The 21479-nt window shown below is 44.1% G+C and overlaps 1 protein-coding gene across 1 annotated transcript in view; it reads right to left on the bottom strand.

Annotated features, from left to right (window-relative positions):
• LOC116977693 (neurogenic locus notch homolog protein 2-like) overlaps positions 1-21479 on the bottom strand; it is a 168446-nt gene that overhangs the window by 12788 nt on the left and 134179 nt on the right. The window contains exons 19-29 of the mRNA XM_033028368.1: positions 18570-18771; positions 16808-16961; positions 16438-16622; positions 12535-12667; positions 11330-11587; positions 8993-9105; positions 4558-5066; positions 3131-3469; positions 2364-2506; positions 1471-1687; positions 523-619 (exon numbers count right to left, since the gene is read on the bottom strand). Of these exons, the coding sequence (XP_032884259.1) occupies positions 523-619; positions 1471-1687; positions 2364-2506; positions 3131-3469; positions 4558-5066; positions 8993-9105; positions 11330-11587; positions 12535-12667; positions 16438-16622; positions 16808-16961; positions 18570-18771 (2350 nt within the window). The remainder of the gene's footprint in view (positions 1-522; positions 620-1470; positions 1688-2363; positions 2507-3130; positions 3470-4557; positions 5067-8992; positions 9106-11329; positions 11588-12534; positions 12668-16437; positions 16623-16807; positions 16962-18569; positions 18772-21479) is intronic.

Genomic DNA, 21479 nt, shown 5'->3' with positions numbered 1-21479 from the left:
CATTCCACACCTCCAGATTCAGGGACAGTTTCTTCCCAGCTGTTATCAGGCAACTGAACCATCCTACCAACAACTAGAGAGCAATTCTGAGCTACCATCTACCTCATTGGAGACCCTCGGACCACCTTTGATCAGACTTTACTGGACTTTACCTTGCACTAAACGTTATTAACGTTATTCGCTTTATCACAAATCTGCACACTGTGGATGGTTCCATTATAATCAGGTATTGTTTTTCCGCTGACTGGTTAGCATGCAACAAAAGCTTTACACTGTACACATGGCAATAAACTAAACTAACATCCAAATAATCCCACCAGTATGTGAAAATGTGTGCAGGAGGAAGCCATGGACTTGGATAGTCTTTAGTGGATCTCCAGACTCCAACAAAAGTGGCCCAAATTCTCGTCTGGCACGGATACTTCCACGCCTCTATTACTTCCATCCAACAAGGTGCTTAAACTGCTGCACCACTGGGTTCCCGAATGATAGTCAGTGTACCCATTGACTTTGCAAACCCACCTTCACTTTCTTTGCGTCTGGCCCGCCTTCCTCCATCCACTGCTCATTCTGGCTGTCATCACCAATGGTGACATCAGGCACTTGCCTTGATAGATTCCTAAGAAAAAACAAAAACTTTTTGCATTAGATTTGATTTGATGATAGGGGTAGATTAGAGGAGCAGTAGTCATGATTAGTCAAGTCTATCTCCAAATACATTCATGTTCTGTTTGAGCTTATTCTGACTGGTGGCCAGTGAATTAAACCCTCTCCTGAAGTAGGGAGAACACAGTCGTTCATAGTCAAAAATTGACTGCCAAGACCAGGTGGGCTCAAATGACAGGTTCTCAAGCAAGTCAAACGACACCCTGACAGAGGCTGGCCAGGCACACAACATAATGTTATCAGCAAACCCGTCTTTAACGGTTTTGTTAAGCTTTCATAGCTACTACCCTGCAATGGGCACAAATAATATACTCCTATAAAAAGCTATCATGTCAGCGTGGTGTAACAGGCACTGCCACACCTCAGATCGGAACATGATCACGAGCAGAACACATCAGGAACTCAGTCAGTCAACAACACTGCCAAGCACTGCACAGCCAGCCCGGCTCAACAACGACATCACCAGCGATCTATACTTCAACTCTTTTTGTTTTCAATTCCTCTGTGTTCTCATCTAATAAAATATGTCCTAGTCTTATTGAAGATGGGGATGAAAGGAGGGACTCTGTGTAGATCCCTGGTGGTGGGGGCATTGCGGGGAGGCAGTCAGAAGAGTTAGTTTTGTACTTTTGAGATTTCTATGTTCATGTAGACTCCCTGAATTAGTTGCCACTTGCATAAGTGCCAGACTTTCCAACAGCAGAGACAAATCCATGCCATGATCAATAGAATCAATGAAATCCATCAATGCAACATTATCACAGTCTCACACTGAGCACCACTAACAACAGCAGTGACACGTACTTCATTCCCACTGCATCCTGCCCAACAGGTTCTCGCCGCTTCCGATTGCCGACCTTCTTCAGCGTAAAGCCCTCGGGGAACCAGAGTGGGCCCAGTTTGCGCTTGTGCTTGGCTGCTACAACACCCAGGATGAGAATGAGGATGATGATCCCCATTGCAACCATCAACAGGTATAGGAGACTGAGCTGGCCCGGGTTGCTCGGTTCATCACGTTGACCTGAGGTGAAAAAACAAACAAATACCAGTTCAAATCTTACATTTGACAAAGGGAATGGCAAAGAAAAAAAAATATTTTAGATTTAGAATCCACCCAATAACAACCGTATGCAACTTAAATAAAAATAAAGTTTTTCACTGTACTTCGGTACACTTGACAATAAACTAAACTATCTATGTTTTCCTCATGGCATTTGATTTAATCCAATTCTTGGTCACCATTTCTCACAGTTCAGCCATGTCCTTGCTTTCTTTCTTCCAATGGAAATCTGGAGGCAGATCATTGATGGTTATGGGTCAGTCCACTTTGCCACGAAGCCCAGTGATGTTCACTTGCCAGGTTTTCTGGCAAGTTGCATGGTGATGGTCGGCTGAGGAGTGGTAATATTTTGGTTTATGCGAAGACTCCAGCATCTGTGGTTAATATCAACAAGCTTTTATCGACAACTAATGGACCCATCTCCTTCCACAAACGGAGTGATCTTGTGCACATGGGAGGATGTGCACAAGGATGACAATATTAAGAAGATGCAAATTAGCTAATTTTAATTTCCATTTTGGAAAATGCAAATTCAGTGATGTTCCCCAGTAATGGGGCAGTGCCAACAAGTTTCTGGAGCCACAGCCTCACTGTTCAGTGTGAGCTAGGAACTTGCCAGGTTTCAGACACCACTTACTTTTAACAGACTCGATTGGATACGGCAGATTACCCTCGCTGGACTGGGCAGCGATGAAAGCAGCGGCGGTGTCCGTCGATGGAAAACAATCCTCAGATGTTTGCAAGCACTGCCTATTGTCAATCTCCAAGTAGACTTCAGAACTGCATGGATAACAATAAAAGACATTCAAGGTTAGTGTGTGTGTGTGAGGGGGGGGGGGCAATATAAATCCAGCCATCGTGTAGAAACGAGGAACTGCAGATGATGGTTTACACCAAAGACAGACACAAATGCTGGAGTAACTCAGCACCTCTGCATCTCTGGTGGAAAATGAAGTGAGACGTTTCAGGTTTGGACCCTTCGTCAGGCTGAGAAGGGTCAGTCTGAAGAATGGTCCTGACCTGAACCGTCAAAAATCCTGCCAGATTTGTTTTCAAGGGCCCTATTCTGATTTTCCCAGTCTCGTATCCTCGTCTGTGTGTTTTAGTCGCTAAGTAAGTCAAGACATTTAATACTCCATCTGTTGCCTTTTTTAAATTCTCTCATACAATATCGATATCACTGGCAAGGCCAGCACTTATTCTTATCTGACCAGCATGGAACTGGCCTTGAACCTCACAGACTAGACCGGATAAAGAGGGCAGATTTTCTTTCTTGAGGAACCGCAAAAAAAACATTTGCATTCACCTGTTCATTCCACCCAGAGGTGGAAATAATCGATTCAGATAATCATCGAAGCAGCAATTCAAGAGCATGTCTCCAATCAGGAGGGAGAAGGTTCTTACCCAATAACTTCTTGTCCGAGCTCTCTCACCATCCTAATGAAACGCTTCATTCTAGACCCATGGCCGTAGTAAGGCTTGATCATTGGTGCCCCGTTGGAGTCCTCTTTGAACCGGAGGGTGGTATGCAGGAGGGACCCCAGCTTCCGAAGGAAGTTGACAGAATCCTTGAGGAGTTCCTCTGGGGGCAGGAGCACTATCAACACCAGCACCCCCTCGGCTAGCTTCTCAGGGGCACCTTCCATGCAGTCCAGCCCATCCCAGCCACATTCCTCAGTATTGCAGCCTTGGTCACACCGGCCATCGCCGTAATGATCAGCACAGTACTTCTCGTACAACGGGCTGCAAGCATCAAAAGGGGCAAATTAGACAGGCAATGGTCATCTTATACAATCAATTCCCTGCAGCTCAAGCCTTACAACACCCTCACCTGCTGATACTTACCACTTCTTTCATAAATAGAATAGATATTCCAACTACACAACTTTAAAAATATCTATCTCTTGATCAGAGATTTATGGGTCCCAGAGAAGATTTACGAAGATGTTACTCGGAATTTAAGGACTGAGTCATAGGGAGAGGTTGGGCTGGCTGGGTCTTTATTCCTTGGCATACAGGAGACTTTTTGACCAGGGTAGGGGAATCAAGAATTAGAAGTCACAGATTTACGGTGTGAGAGGAAAGATTTAACAGGATCCTTTAGGGTTATCACATTATGTTTTTGCATGCAATCCAATCAGATCAGACAATACTATATATAAAAGCAATCACAAACAACTCAAGTACAATAGGTAGAGCAAACGGGAAGATACAGAGTGCAGAATATAGTTCTCAGCATTACAGCGCGTCAGTTCCATAGATTAAAGTTCCTTGTCCGCAATGGGGTAAAGGGGAGTTGGACTGTACCTTCGCTTATAGAAGAACTGTTCAGAAGTCTGAAAACAGAGGGGAGGAAGCTGTGCCTGAATCTGATGGTGTGTGCTTTCAGGCTTCTGTATCTGCTGACTGATGGGAGGAGGGAGGAGGAGGAATGACCGGCAAGGGATATTTTTATATTGGCTATTCATAATATCCTATCATGATATTCAAAAGAGAGTTAGATAGAGCTCTTAGGGCTAGCGAAATCAAGGGATATGGGGAGAAGGCAGGAACGGGGTACTGATTGTGGATGATCAGCCATGATCACATTGAATGGCGGTGCTGGCTCGAAGGGCTGAATGGCCTACTCCTGCACCTATTGTCTATGTATCTATGTATGTATATGATATTATGGCTATTCATAACATATATCATGTGACTTTAAAGTGCTTTGTGATGCCAGGAGACCATAAGCTAAGTGTAATTCCTTTCTTTCCTCCTTTCTGCACACTCCAACTTAACATTTGCAAAAGGTGAGAGCTCGAAACCGTGACAAAGTTGGTGGAACGTACTTGCAGGACTTGTGACTGTAGCGACAGGCGAAGTTGTCGAACAGGCACTCGGGTGTGTTACAGGCTTCGTCACACTGATTGTTGTTGAAGAACTTCCAGCACTGCAGGCTCTCCGTGCAGTTCTCCCAGGGGTTCAAGTTAAGCGAGCAGTCGCCGCCATCCCACTCGCACTCGTGGCTGTTGCATTTCTGGTCGCAGATACGGTCCCCGGCCTTCTCCTTGCACTGCGACAAGTGGCAGCTCTGCCGCTCCAGCAGGGCGCAGGTCAGACCGCGGTACGGGGAGGGACAGCGGCAGCTGAAGAACGGCGGCGAGGATGTGGGCAGGCAGGTGCCGCCGTTGTGGCACGATCTGGCAGCACAAGTGGGCAGTTGGCACTCGGAGCCTCCGAACCCCTTCAAACACGTGCACTTGGGGCCCTGGTGGGTCATGGAACAAGACCCGCCATTCCGGCACAACACCTGGCCGCACGTGTAGTTGGTGTATTCACAACTCGAGCCCATCACACCCTGTGGAGGAAGGGAATAAAATTAAAAATCTGGTTCAAACTGAATGAGGTTATTCCTCCATCAATGTGTCTGCTGAGCAGGTGAGTGCACTGGTCAGACAGGTAATGTCACTCTTCCCCATCCCCTGAATCAACGGGCAGCACAGTGGCGCAGCAGTAGAGTTTCTGCCTTACAGCATCAGAGGCCCGGTTTCGATCCTGACCTCAGGTGCTGTCTGTATGGAGTACGCACGTTCTCCCTGTGACCGCGTGTATTTTCTACAGGTGCTCTGGTGTCCTTCCATATGCCAAAAACCTGCAGGTTTGTAGGTTAATTGGCTTCTGTAAATTGTCACTAGTGTGTAGGATGTAGCTAGTGCATGGGTGATCATTGGTCAGTGCGGACTCAATGGGCCTGTTTCCATACTGCATCTTTAAAAAAAGTAAACTGTTCAGCGGTTTCAGGCATTCAAGGGCAGGGAGTCAATAAAGGGGCGGTGAAAATTAGGCTTCTGACCCTTCTCAGACGGTTGATTTAATCCAGCACTTTGTGTTGTGCTCAAGATTTCAGCATTTGCAGCTCCTGTATCTCAAGCCATTGGCTAGATAGTTTATTGTCTGCAGGTCACTGCCAGAGAAAATTGGTGGCCACATTTCCAGTACCACGTTTAGTTTTGATGTGTTTACAGGGAGCAAAATAAGAATGCTGGAGGAACTAAGCTGGTCAGGGAGCATCTGTCCAAGGAATGGGCTGTGACGTTTCATATTGGGACCCTTCAAACACCCTGTGTTCATTGTAAGGGAAGTGGGATTGAAGGGCTTGGAGAGGGAGATTGTTCAGCTGGGGCACACACGCTGATCTCTCAGAACTCCCATTAGGTTGGACAACCAAATCTTGGGTATGTTGGCCTGTGCAATATGTTAGCACCAAGGAAACCTTGGTGCAGTGCTGAAAATAGGAACTAGGGTAGATTTGGCAAGTTATGACAAACCAAAGATAGGCACAAATGGAGTAACTCAGCGGATCAGGCAACATTCTAAAGAAAGACGCAAAGTGCTGGAATAACTCAGCATATCACGTAGCATCTTTGGAGAAAAAGGATGGGTGAAATTTCGGGGTCAAGACCCTTCTTCGTTAAACTTAATAGAGGAATTTGGGTCTTTTTCTGGATATAGAATAAACTGGAATAAAAGTGAAATCATGACATTAAAACCTCAAGAACCTACACACTTACTGAAGTTCCCCTTTAAAATCGCAACAGAAAAATTTAAATATTTGGGTATTCAGATTACTAGAAAATATAAAGCATTATTCAATGCTAATTTCATGCCTTTATTAAATAAACTTAATACGTTGATTAAATTTTGGAAAACACTTCCCTTATCATTATTAGGTAGAATAAATGCAATAAAAATGATCTTCCTACCACAATTACTATACCTATTTCAATCTATACCGGTATATATACCAAAATACTTTTTTTTTAAATTAGACTCTAATATTACTAATTATATTTGGGACTATAGATCACATAGAATCACAAAAAAACACTTATGTAAACCAAAAGAGGTCGGGGGACTTTCACTTCCGAATTTTATGTATTATTACTGGGCAGTGCATATTAAGAATATGATTTATTGGTTGGATAGTGCTACCCAACAGACAGAATGGATAAAAATGGAGAAGGAGGATTGCCATCCTAGTAATATAGGAACGATCCTCTTCTCCCCAAAAAAACTGAATAACACAATATACAAGAAGAACCCAATTATATATGGTACAATAAGAATTTGGAAACAAATAAAATTATCTTTAAAATTAAGAAATCTATCACTGTTAATGCCAATAGCGAATAACCCTTTATTTAAACCATCTCTTATTGATAAGACATATAACCAATGGGAAAGTCTCGGAATTAGAAGGATCGGGGATATGTATGAAATGGGAAACTTACTATCATTCCAACAATTACAATTAAAATTTAAATTGAAAAACAACCAATATTTAAATATCTTCAGATTTGCGATTTCGTGAAAAAATATATACAAGGATATCAAAAAGTAACTCCTGACTTATTGGAAGAGGCAATGAATATTGAAGCTGACTCACAAAAATTAATATCATATTTATATAATAGTATTCTAAATATAGACCTACCATCGACAGAGGTACTTAGAGAAGAGTGGGAACGGGAACTAATGATAAAAATTACGAAGGTTAAATGGGAAAAATACCTGATATATATTCACAAATGTTCAATTAATGTAAGACATAATTTAATTCAATTTAAAATTGTACATAGATTATATTACTCAAAACAAGATTGAACAAATTTTATCCAAATATATCCGCCACTTGTGATAAATGTCTAGCCCAAAAGGCAACTATAACACACTCCTTAGTCTCCTGCATAAAACTTTATAGATTTTGGAATGATATTTTTGAAATATTTACAAAATTATTCAAGACAAGAATGGAACCTAATACTGAAATGATTATATTTGGCGTAATGGAAGATGGAATAAATTGAACACATCTCAAAATCTATTCCTTAACTATGGTTTAATAATAGCAAAAAATTAATTCTTAAATTTTGGAAGGGTACATCAATACCAACGCTTAAAATGTGGATTGCAAGTATGTTGGACACCGCTCATCTTGAGGAAATGCGATTCCTCCTAATGGATAAATCAGACCAATTCATAACGAGTTGGTCTCCATTCGTCGTTTTTTTGGAATCATATGGTGCAACACAATTGTAAAAATAACTGTTTCAGGACTGGACGAGGGTTGGTCAAGACTATAAATAATGATCTCCTCTTTTTTTCTTTTCTTCTCTCTCTTCTCTCTCTCAACTTTTTTCATTTACTCGTTTTCTTTTTTCACACACTATATATTTCACATCTTTCTATCCTTTACTATCTAACTTCTTTTTCTTATTCTAATCTTTTTTCAGTGTAACAAAAAAAAAAAAAAGAAGTTGTACATAAAATGTATTATGAAAATATATATTAGGCACTTTGGTGCCATATGACTGTACTTACTTCTAATAAAATAAAATATTAAAAAAAAAAAAAAAAAAGACCCTTCTTCGTACACTTCAGTCCTGACCCGAAACTTCCTTTTTCTCCAGAGAAGCTGCCTGGCCTGCTGAGTTATTCTGGCACTTTGTGTTTATCTTCAGTATAATCCAGCATCTGCAGTTCCTTTCTACACATGCTAAGCATTATGAAGAACATGGATAGGTGACGTTTCAGTTCGGAACCTTTCTTTATATTACTGTAGTGTGATAAATCAAACCTGGTAGCGTTTGAACCTGCTCCACACTCCAAAGGGAGAACTTCAAGATACGATATGATAGAACTGTATTTATCCCAGGAGAGAAATTGGTCTGCCGACAGTCATAAAGCACAAGACAAGATACATGAAACATGAAATTAAAGTGATGAGTGGAAAGTCTAGGATGAGGGTTATGCAAAGATTGGAGGAGGGGAATCAGTCTACCTCATGACAGTACCTTCAACTGGAGGTATAAAGATACAAATCAGGAATAGTCAGCCTATCAGTGGGGAAGCTGTAAGCGGTCAAATGTTCTACTCCAGCTCTTAATATGTATATTTATATGACTTGCATCAATCACAGATGCAAAGGGAACGCAAAATGATTCCGATCCTTTGAGGTGCTGGCTAACAAGTCCCAGTCCTTGATAGGTGGCTAAAGGGATAACCTGGTAGCCTTCTAGCCAGGTCATTCAAGTGGAACTACGGCAGCACAGAGCAGGTGAATAAAGTGCCAGCATGATATTCACACAGCTGAAAATAAATATTGAAGAATTTGAATCTTGTCACTATTGATGTATGCATGATATATCAGAGAAATTATTGCAATTCAGACAATTGAGAAAAACTAATTCACTAGCAGCAAGGGAAGAAGATAGTTCCACCTACAGGTCTGCACTGGCAGGTGTATCCCAGAGGAGTGTTAACAGCGAACATGCACGTCCCTCCATTCCGGCATGGCTGAGAAAGGCACAGGTCAATGACAGTCTCACAGTGGCGGCCTGCAACAGAAAGGTTCATGTCAGCAGTTGATCCACATCACCCTTTGTATTATGCAGCACGAGTGTAGGTGATGAGCTTTTAATCAAACTCTTGCTTTATTACACAATGGTATTTGGAAGAGCAGTGGAGGGAAGAACATGCATTCATTTTGGTTCTAATCACATCCCATGAAAGGGATAGGTTACATGTTATGACTTTAATGCATCTGAACAACCAAGGATGCTTCCTTCAGTGATTAATTATCTCAGGATGGAAACAGCTGGGAGCTCTTGGCTCTGGACGTCCAACATAAACAAAAATAGACATGTACTTTATGGAATTCCTTATGGAATAACAGTGCAAGAGATGAACACATCCAGTTTTATGTTGTTACATAGTTGAGGATATTTTAACCAGCTATAGGTAGCAACCTAGTGATTGCCTTTCACTGCAACACTCCAGCCCCTCGGCACTCCAAGTAGGTGGGTTCCTCTAGCTCTGGATTTGGTAACCAGCATTTTCTTCGAAGCAGAGGTGGTACTGGTTTCAGCTCTGGAAAATAGAATCTTCCCAAAAAAATCTCTCTTCCTCTAAAAGACTCAAACAATCTCCCTCAAACTCAGCGATCTCAAAGTAAATCTGACAAAGATCCAAGCTCTGGTGTGAATCGTGGTGCAGACAGGAAACAACAGGTGGTGCTTCTGCCTCGCAGCTCCACTATCCAGGTTCAATCCGTGAGCATATACCCAGTGCAAATTGCACACTCTCGGCGACAGTGTGGTTTGCCCCCGGGTGTTCTAATTTCCGCCCACAGCTATTGTCTGCTGTAAATAGTCCTCGGTGTGTAAGTGAGTTGTAGTATCTGGGGAGGGGGGTGGGGGGCAGTTGATGGGTGGATGGGAAAAGATTGCAGGAAATTAAGGAAAAGTAATGGTATTGTTGGGATTCTAAGAACTAGCAGGATCGAGAAGGACCAAATGTCCTTCAGCATCATGACGAAATGCAAGGTGATGGACCTCTGTTTACAGCTGTGGAGCACACGTAATCAGTGTTTCTGGCCAGAGCACAAGACAGTTTAATCAGTCAAAACTGTGCTTAAACTGAGTGATGTGGAGCGATTGTGTTTAGGAATGCATTGACCTTGAGGAACTGTGAAAAATTTGGTATCAATTTTATTATATCATCACATTCCATTTGGGAAATTGCCTCTTTCATGATCATTCCCTCATCAACTTGCTTAAATAGAAACTTCTGAATGAAAAGGCGGTTGCTTGCCTGTCTTTAAACTCCAAATGCACAAACATTTAGCATGGGTCACTGCCCGTACCTGAGCCTCTCACAATCAGGGACAACTTTCTGGCATTTTACCTTAGGGAATACTTGGAACTCGGAAGAAGGGTCCCAACCATTCCTTCTCTCCAGAGTTGCTGCTTGTCCCACTGAGTTACTCCAGCTTTTTGTGTCAATCTTTGGTTTAAACCAGCATCTGCAGTTCCTTCCTATTCACCTCCAGATATCTTCCTTACCACAATATAACAACCAAATTCAGAGCATGTCAAATGCTCCAATCACTCTTAAGATAAAAATGGCTCTGATTACAGCGTCTCAAATAAAAGAATTGTGTCAGAGACAACAGATGGCACAATATTTATGCTTTATTAAGAATGGACTGCTAGATCCATACCAATACATTAAATCAGCATGTAATTAAGTCTTACCAGCTGAGAATGTCCTATAGAGGTTAAGTCAGTGGATCAGGCTAAGTGAGCCAATTCTGAAACGTGGCAAATAATCATATGCAAGACATTCGGGCAAATGGGATTAGTATAGATGGGTGCAATAGCTGACGTGGATGTATTGAGACAAATGACCCACTTCTGTGCTGTATGATTTCACGAAGCAAGACTCTTCTTCTTGAACATTCAGGCTAAGGAAGGCGGTACACATGTCTGTGCCAAGTGAGACACATGCTGAAGACAAGATGTGATGAAGCATCCTAATTAACTATTGCTGGCGCTCAGACAATAGGTGCAGGAGTTGGCCATTCGGCCCTTTGAGCCAGCACCGCCATTCACTGTGATCATGGCTGATCATCCACAATCAGTACCCCGTTCCTGCCTTCTCCCCATATCCCTTGACTCCGCTATCTTTAAGAACCCACGGGAAACCGGTTGTTCATGAGGGAATTGACAGGGAAAAGGAAAACATTTTCTCTCACAACAAAGGAACAGTTTTGTAACTCACCAGTAAAGTCAGGTCGACACCTACACAGGTAATCGTTGTTTAACTGTATGCAGTCAAGCATACCCTTGTGATCACATGGATTTGGCCGACATTCATTGACATCCCCTTCACAGCGTTCGCCACTAAAACCAGGTGGACAAATGCAGCTGTAGCCCCCAATTTTGTCGAGACACTGGCCGCCATTTAAACACTTATACTGAGCAGTGCGGGGATCTAAATCAGGTTCACAATCATCGTTGTTTATTTCACACAGAATTCCTGTGAACAGAAAATAGTTATGTTACAACCTACACTACTATTAATCATTGTGATGTTTGTACATGACCCGCTTTCCCTTCCTCTTCTCACTTCCTTGTCTTAAATTAATTATATACAGCTATTAAGTTTGGTCAAGCGATTATCCCAGGCATCTAAAAGGTAGTCCTGCGACCTGCACCACAGATTATCTTTCCCAACTCTGTTACCAAGACGAAATAACCATTTGCAGTAGAAAAATAATCTGCAAAGGGACAATGTAGTCAGATTTGGTGTCCAACACATTCAGGAACCACATAAGACTTCACATAACCAACGTGCACCTTCAATGGAAGCCATTATTGTAGCTTATGTTAAAAGGTGTGAATGAGGACTCTTTCATCAGTGAGGTGCCTGAGATTTAAGGGCACCCCCGTGTACGCCTCCAGGGTCATGAAAAAGAAAGCAAATTAGAAATAGAAATAGAATCAAATTGCAGAGATGGCTCTAAAATGGTAGCAAAAAACACTCAGCCAGAGGAACTCAGCAGTTCAGGCAGCATCTGTGGAGGCAAATGGACAGATGACATTCAGGACCATTCTTCAGAGGAATCAGATAGAAGGGGCGTGAGCTAAACATGTACCTGTCTTTTTCCCTCCACAGTTGCAGACTGGCATACACAGTTCCTCCAGCAGCTTGATTTTGCTCAAATTTCCTGCACCTGCAGTCTCTTGTCCCTCGAGAATGGCAGCACTAGTTGGATCACTCAATGCCCCAACCACTGAAAGGGAGTAATTAAACTCTTTCCTCCCTTAAAACCATTTGACTGCAGCCTAGGCCCATTGGACGTGACAATTACCAAGAGACACATGCCAGCCAGTAACCTGGGAATTAATATCTCCAATGCAAAAGAAAAGATAACATCCTCCCAAGGCGTGGGTATAAATCTAAAGGCACAGTTCGTTCATTACCTGCAGTCCCTGGGGGACAGGAACACTTGTATTCATTCACCAGGTCGATGCAAGTCCCTCCATTCTGACAGCGCGAGAGTCGGCATTCATTCACCTCATATTCACAGCTGAGTCCCTTGTACCCTGGAACACACTGAAGTCATGGGAGCCACCATTAGTAGTTATTTAAGTTATTGCATCAGCCAAGGGTGGCACAGTGTCGCAGAGGTAGAGTTGCTGCCTTACAGCGTCAGAAACCCAGGTTCGATCCTGACTATGGGTGCTTATCTGTAAGAAGTTTGGATGTTCTCCCCATCACCTGCATGGGTTTTATCTGGGATCTTCGGTTTCCTCCCACACTTCAAAGACACTATAGGGTTGTAGGTTAATTGGCTTAGTACAACTGTAAATTGTTCCTATCGTGTGTAGGATTGCGTTAGTGTGTGGGCATTGCGCGGACTCAGTGGACCCAAGGGCCTGTTTCTGTGCTGTATTTCTAAACTAAACTAAACATTGCTTCTGGATGTCACAGCAAGTTACTGCATTAATTCGATTATCAAACAAAGGTGGCCTGGAGCCACAATTAGCACTGCCAGGCAGGAACGTAGGTTCCATTCTAAGCTCTTGAAGTCTGAATGTTCTCCCCACGCTCGTTTAGGTTCTTCCAGAGTGGTTTGGTTTCCTCCCACAATCCAAGCCTCTTTGGCAGGAGTTGATATGTGCCATAATCAACCTCTCGAGGCAGGAGTTGATGACGATGGATGCAAGTGCTTTGGGATGTTCGTCATTGAGAAAGTTCATCATGTTCTTCTTGAGCACTGGTATGATAATTGTCCTTTTGAAACCGATGAGATCCTCAGACTGCAGAAGCAAGAGGTTAAAGACCTCCTCAAATACTCCAGCCAGTTGGTCACCTAGTCACGCTGTCTGGGTCGAACACTATCCGTGGATTTACCCACTTGAAGGATGCTCTTACGTCAGCCTCAGAGACCAAGATCACAAGGTCGTTAGGGGCTGTGGGGAATAATGTAGGTACTTTGTTGTTCTCCGTCAAACCATTATAAAGATTTTCTTTCTGCTGGGATGTTTCCAGAAGTGTACAGAAAATTAATCTTGAATTCTTGGAGTCTCCAAAGCTCATTCCCGACAGTCGATGACCACGCCAATGTGCCCAAGATGACAAAATTCCAATTCAGTTTTTGCTGCAATTCCGCTGTTTCTTACCAACTGAGCCACAAGGGGGAGCTCCTGGTCAAAGTTTTAACCAAAAGCTGCAACGATTTATATGCTTGGCTTCCCTGCCTATAGGAGATGACCTTGCATCGGTTCTCACAGCTCCTGTGATGCATTCTTAGGATTTTCTGCCTTCAACAGCCCACAATAGCAATGTACACAGAAGCCCATGGCAGAATCATCCATGTAAAAGCAGCGACAATGGGTGAAGTTAAGCATGACTGACTAGGTGCCTCTGTGTCACCCTGAGCACCTTTTCCACGTGGGTATGCAATCTTCAAGCTTCTGGATGGGAACATGTACAAAGGTCCTGTCTGCTATCTCCAGGGGAGCTACCTGATATTTGACATTTGAAGAGCGAGGGAGTTCGGCAATATCCTAAGAAATAGCTTCCTCCTTGCACTGGGTACACATACTGCACCCAGAGAGAGATATCGGCATGAAAGCAGTCACTGCATTTAAGCAAGGGCATCATTGGCTCCCGACTCAACATGACTGGACCAAGCAAACAATGTGAAATCAAAGAACAAAGTCCCAGGAACTCAGCAGGTCAGGCAGCATCTGTGGAAGGAATGGACAGACAATGTTTCGTGTCAGGACCTTTTCTCAGAACTATGTGGGACTGGTGTGCACAGGTTGGCTACAGCGTTTACACTGCACACTGATAATTATATTTCAATAGGTATTTTAAAATGTTTTTGTTCAAGTGTTTTCCCATAAGCTGAAGTTAATTCCTGCTCTTTCTGAAGCACAGCTGTGCCCCCTGCTAGTCATCATCAGCCCCTTTGCCTCAACTGTTCGAGCAACTGACAAGGTTCCACATGGTAGGCTGCTCTGGAAGGTTAGATCGCATGGGATCAAGGAGAGATAGCTGAATGGATAGCAAATTGGCTCCATGGAAGGAAGCAGAGGGTGATGATGGATGGTTGCTTCTCGGACTGGAGGCTTGTGACTAGTGGTGTGCCTCAGGGTTCGTTAATGTTTGTCATCTATATCAATGATTTGGATGAGAACATACAGGGCAAGTTATCAAGTTTGCTGATGATACAAATGTGGGTGGTTTTGCAGAAAGTGAAGATGGTTGTGAATGATTGCAGCAGGATCTGGATTGATTGGCCAGGTGGGCAGAGGAATGGTTGATGGAATTTAATACAGAGAAGTGTGAGGTGTTTCATTTTGGGATGTCGAACAAGGGCAGGGCTTATACAGTGAATGGTAGGCCTCTGGGGAGTGTTGTAGAGCAGAGGGATCTTGGAGGGCAGGTGCGTGGTTCCTTGAAGGTAGAGGCGCAGGTAGATAAGGTGGTCAAAAAGGCTTTTGGCACTTTGGCCTTCATCAGTCAAAGTATAAAAGTTGGGAGGTCATGTTGTTGTTGTATAAGATGTTGGTGAGACCACATTTAGAATATTGTGTTCAGTTCTGGGCACCATGTCTGGATCTGGATGTAGTACGCTGAAAAGCTCTAGGTAGAACATCACTCAGCACTGGACAATTTTTGTTTTTACATTTTATCAAGCCAATTAACCTACAAACCTGTACGTCTTTGGAGTGTGGGAGGAAACCGAAGATCTCAGAGAAAACCCACGCAGATCACGGGGAGAATGTACAAACTCCATACAGACAGCACCCATAGTCGGGATCGAACCCAGGTCTCTGGCGCTGCATTTTTGCTGTAAGGCAGCAACTCTACTGCTGCGCCACCGTGACTGTAAAAGATATTGTCAAGATTGAAAGGGTTCAGAGAAGATTTACCAGGATGTTGCCAGGCCTAGAGGATGTGAGCTATAGGGAGAGGTTGAGTAGGCTGGGTCTCTATTCCTTGGAGCACAGGAGGATGAGGGGTGATCTTATAGAGGTGTACAAAATCATGAGAGGAAAAGATGCACAGAGTCTCTAGCCCAGAGTAGGGGAATTGAGGACCAGAGGACATAGGTTCATGGTGAAGGATTTAGTTCAAGTTCTTAGGAGAAGTTCAAACGATTTAATAGGAATCTGAGGGGTAACATTTTCCACACAAAGGGTGGTGGATGTATGGAACAAGCTGTCAGAGGAGGTATTTGAGGCTGGGTATCCCAATGTTTAAGAAACAGTTAGACAGGTACATGGGTAGGACAAGTTTGGAGGGTTATGGACCAAGCGCAGGCAGGTGGGACTAGTGTAGCTGAGACATGTTGGCCGATGTAGGCAAGTTGGGCTGAAGGGCCTGTTTCCACACTGTATCACTCTATGACTCTCATCTTTCTCCAAATGAAGAGTCGGGTCTCTTGAAAGTGCTCTCTTTCTGAAGAATGATCCCGACCTGAAACGACACCTATCCACGTTCTCCAGAGATGCTGCCTGACCCGCTGAGTTACTCCAGCACCTTGAACGTGGTTTAAATTATTCTCTTGAACGTGCTATCTATGCATGCAAAGCGAGTTTCTCCAGCTCCCCATCTCAGTTCCCTTGCGTTTATTTCCTCTGATGTTGCAATAGACAATAGGTGCAGGAGTAGGCTATTCGGTCTTTCGAGCCAGCACTGCCATTCAATTTTGATCATGGCTGATCATCCCCAATCAGTACCCCGTTCCTGCTTTCTCCCCATATCCCCTGACTCCGCTATCTTTAAGAGCCCTATCTAGCTCTCCCCATTATAACAGACCTAAAGCACTGGACTGATCAGCGCATGAGAAGAGTTGGTGAAGCACTCACCTCGCATGCGTAGCTGCCCGGGTAATCCCTGCAGGTGCCACCATTGTGGCATGGGTTTGACGCACAGTCATCCACATCCTGCTGGCAATAGCTGCCTGTGTATCCAGCCATGCATTGACATCGATGACTGTTGCCAGTGTTGATGCAAATCCCCGAATGTTGACAAAGTTGCAGCACAGTCGAGCCTGGTAAGGTGGAGGTGAAGGGAAAACAGTTAACAGAACATCTGCCTGGAATGGAATCAAAATGAAACAAATTCAGGGGCAACGTCCGCCCCATGGAAAGGTTTGTGGGGACAAAACACAAGCCAAGTCACACACCAACGCCAGTTGGAACATTATCTTCAAGTATTATGCTGGCCTTCACCCACCTCTACTGAAAGCTGCCACCTCACACGACACATCTGGTACGTCACAGTACAGGCCGGTCCAGCCACTCTGGCAGAGGCAGTGGTATGTGGCACCTCGCTGCATGCACTTGCCTCTGTTCTTGCAGGGCGAGCCACTACACAGGTTCACCAGGGTCTACAGCACAGAACAAGGCAGCGTTATTAAACATTCATTCATTCTCTCATGAGAGGAATACATCAGGTAGATGTAGAGTCTTTTGCCCAGAGTAGTGGTATTGAGATTCAGAGGACATAGATTTAAGGTAAGGGTGGGGGGGGGGGGGGGGGGGAAGATTTAATAATTAGCTTAGGGGTAACTTTTTCACACAAAGGGTGGTGAGTCTATGGAACGAGCTTACGGAGGATGTAGTTGCACGCACTATAGCAACATTTAAGAAACATTTAGACCTGTATATGGATAGGACAAGTTTAGAGGGATATGGGTCAAACGCAGGCAGGTGGGATTAGTGTAGATGGGACATGTTGGTCAGTGTGGGCAAGTTGGGCCAAAGGGCCTATTTCCACACTGTATGACTATGACCCTATGGGACCAGCACAGTGAAGACCCAGCCACTCCCAGGGCTCACCCACCCACTCTGTGTGGCTTTCATCACCATCAACAAGTATAGCAACTGAATGATCACATTAGAACACTAGCAACATGGAGCCCCAAGCCGATCATCGCGTGAACGCAGATCCAAATCCCACAACAGCAAGTTTCAGTGTTTCAATTCAGCAAAAACTGATCTGCTATTAAAAACCAGATGGGTTTGGGTTAACTCAGAGTAAAAAACTGTTGGCTTGGTCAAGAACCATCTTTAAAAAAATGTTCCCGGTCTCATGGCAACAGATTCAGGTCTTGAGTGAGACACATGGACTTATCAAGCAGAGGGCTCAGCAACTCCCATGGGTACATACTCGTATCCCGACAAGGAATTAATATGAAAACAAACCAATGCTGAAGGCACATCATCCACAGCACAGCACAAATGGGTTTGTAATCTTACAGACAATCCCCCATCACATTTAATCACGTTCCCCTTTAAAATATAGAAGAGGTACCCTAGCCTAGATTAGTCCATTAGCTAAGGTCACAAACAGAGTATGCGGTGGTCATGGGCACAGTTCTGCTTGTGGGATGTTGCTGTGCACAAACTGGGTACTGCCTTTCCGTTGCTATGACAGGATAATATTCAAAGAGCACTCAGTTGCTTGTAAATGTTTTTTGACGGCTATGAAAAGATACAATGTACATGCAGGCCGTGTTCAATTAATAACATCAGGATAAATAGAGTGGGCTTCTGGAGCGATGCAGCAAGGTAACAGGCCCTTCAGTCCACCATCAACCATCCTTGTACCCCAATCCCATTTCATTCACCCCACATTCCCGTCAACCACTTCCAGATTTTAACCCTTCACTTACACAGGAGGAGCAATTTACAGCAGACTATTGACTTGCCAACCTCCTCGTCTTTGGTGTGTGAGAGAACATCTGAGCACCCGGGGAACATGCTGTCACAAGGAGAATGTGCAAACTCCACACCAACAGCAGAGGTCAGGATTGAACCCGGCCCACTGGAGTGGTGAGGACTAGTGGGGCAGCCAGTAGAACTGCTTTAAACAACAAGGTCTCACCCTCACTGCAACAGAAACTGATACAGCTGTTTTCGGAGTTTGGCAACGATATGGTGTAAACGGTTCCAAAGTCTAGTTACTCTGTTAGCCACACGTGGCAAGCCCTCACCTGACAGTCTTTGCCCGAGTAGCCAGAGGGACAGGTGCAGCGGTAACTGCCCAGCCCATCGATGCAGGTGCCACCGTTCTTACACGGTTTGGAGTCACACTCATTGATGTCGAACTGGCAATTGGCACCAGTGAAGCCAGGCTGGCAATGGCAAGTGTACGAGTTGATGCCGTCGACACAGGTACCATCGTTGAAGCAAGAGCTATCAATACAAAAATCAGTGGTGAAGATGGCATATGGTATGCTCGCCTTTGTAGGTCGGGCATTGAGTATAAGAGTTGGGAAGTATAAGAGTTGCTCTACAAGACTTTACGTAAGCCCCATTTGGAGTATTGTGCAAGTTCTGGTCAGCCCGTTACAGGAAGAATAGTGAAGCTTTGGAGAGGGTGTAGAAGAGGTTTACCAGGATGCTACCTCCATTAGAGGGTATAAGCTCCAAGGAGAAATTGGATACTCTTGGATTTTGTTTTCTCAACTCCAGTGGTTGAGGGGAGAATTAATATATTAAATTGTGAGGCATAAACAGTATAGACAGAACCTTTTCCCCAGTGAAAAAGCCAAAGACAAGAGGGCATAGCTTTAAGATGAAAGGGGCAAAGTTTAAAAGAGATGTGCAGGGCAAGCTTGTTTCCCCCCAACACAGAGGATTGCCAGTGCCTGGAATCCACTGCCAGGGGTGGCTGTGGAAGGAGATACAATAGTGGCATTTAAGAGACTTTCAGAAAGACAGGGAATGGAGGGACACGAATCACGTGCAGACAGATCAGATTAGTTTAACTTGGCATCGTGTTCGGCACAGACATTGTGGGCTTCAGAGCCTGCTCCAGTGTTATCCTTTTCTATTTCTATTCTTAAGAAAGCGCTTGAGAAAACCCATGTCCTGCAGTCTAGATGACTACAACCTACACAGATAATGAATGCCCTCAAATGAGCCAGTTGGTGCAATCCTGACTTAGCCCCCATCCTACCACTGACCATGTCTCTGTGGGAATTACCGGATGAGGTCGGAGACAATCTTGCTGCAGCCCCCAAGCTTTGCAAATTTGGTTTACAATTCAGGTGACACACAGGTTGCACTTAAAAGTGGCTGAGAGATGGTATTTAATTTCCCCCTCTCCTCACCATAGTTTTCTGGAGCATTACAAATCGTGGAGACACGAGATGCAGAGGTACGTGCGGTAACTTCTGCAAATACAGAACATTTTCCTAATTCGTCATTTTCAATCCATTCAATTTGAAAATTAAGTCTCAAACTCCGATGTCTCAAGTCTCTTACTTTGTGTAAGAGGAAGCTTGTGAGGGCTGGTGGTGGGAGGGAATAACGGTGGAAATGAGAGACTGTTGCTGCTGAAATGTCACCGGAGGGAATCATCCGTCTCTCAGATGGAGTTCTGCACAATTACCTGCTCTCTGACTGTCATGGGGAGGTCAGAGGCACTCGTTAGGGGGGGGGGGGGTCAACTCGCTCAGCCCAGGTAAAGGGAACACCAGGACCACGTTCCCCCTGCACCCCATTTGTCAGCACCCAGGCGCACAAGAAAGGATCGCCCGGGAGCTCACTGCTAACACAGAAAGCGAGCGAGAGCATGCTCTTTAAACACAATGGAGTTCTGTTTCTCCCTTTCCCAACCTCTCCAAGCTGCTTTGAGGATTAACGATTGGCCGTACTGCCTGCAGCAAGCCTCAGCTGACTTACTGCGAGCTAATGGAGATTAATGGAGAAAAGGAATGCAGCAACAATGTGTGGGAATCCCTTCCCTCAGACTAACCCACCCCCACCGATCAAATTCATCCTCCAAGCATTCTTTTCACTGATTACCTCAAATCCTCATCTGCCCCCCCCCCCCTCCCCCCCCCCCCAACCATCCTGCACTGCAGGCTGAGCCCATCTCATCCTTGGCTAATAATTTAAAAGCTTGTCAAATATTGAGGAAATTGTGACAACTCCTCATGGATCATCTTTTAATTATAATTTGATGCCCGCCTTATGTTCACACCGTGGGATAGCAACAATTTGGAACTCTTGTCACAAAAGACTGTGGGTTTTGTTTAGCTCAGTTTAGTTTACAGATGCAGCATGGAAACAGGCCCTTCAGCCCAACGAGTCCACGCTCACCAGCGATCCCCGTACACTAGCACTATCCTACACACACTTGGGATATTTTTTTCTGCAGCCAATTAACCTACAGACCAGTAGATCTTTGGAGTGTGGGAGAAAACCGGAGTAACGAGGGAAAACCCACACGAACACAGGGAGAATGTACAAATTACAGCACCCTTGGTCAGGATTGAACTCAAGTCTCTGGCACTGTAAGACAGCTGCGCTACTGTGCCACCATTGGTGCCTTGTAAAAGAAATGGAGCCTTGTCGAAGAATATGAATCAAAGATAGCTCATCCATTCTTTTACAGAAAGTTTGTTGGGCTGATCGACAGTCTCCCTTCTCCCCTTAGAAAACCACACCTAACATTAACAATGTAAACCAATGAACCTAGCCTCAAAAAAAGATAAATAAGCCTTAGGAGCAGAACTCTGTGTTCCTATTGCAAAGAAACAGGATATTACACTGCTCTGAATTAGCCCAAGGTGGCAAGTACTTAAAAAAAAAAAAAAATTTTTAAAGAAATTTTTTTTTAAACTTGAAATGAAAAAATAAACACTCTAAAATAAAATTTAGGGCCACCCTTCAGTCATCGTGTTTGATCATTTGAGACAATCTAGGATCAGTCAGGTTAATCATGTATTGTCTTTTTGCTGACCTCATAGCGCACAACAAAATAGCTTTACACTGTACCTCAGTAGACATGACAGTAATAACAAACTAAACGAGCCTCCTCCGCTTGACATTAAGCTGTTCCCACCTAAACTATTGGATCATTGAGACCGCACAGTCTATTGCTATATATTTTT

This window comes from Amblyraja radiata, chromosome 10 (genome assembly GCF_010909765.2).
Source record: "Amblyraja radiata isolate CabotCenter1 chromosome 10, sAmbRad1.1.pri, whole genome shotgun sequence".
Classification (NCBI taxonomy): Eukaryota; Metazoa; Chordata; class Chondrichthyes; order Rajiformes; family Rajidae; genus Amblyraja; species Amblyraja radiata.
The sequence above is the reverse complement of the archived record's forward strand: the minus strand, read 5'-3'. Positions and strand labels throughout refer to the sequence as shown.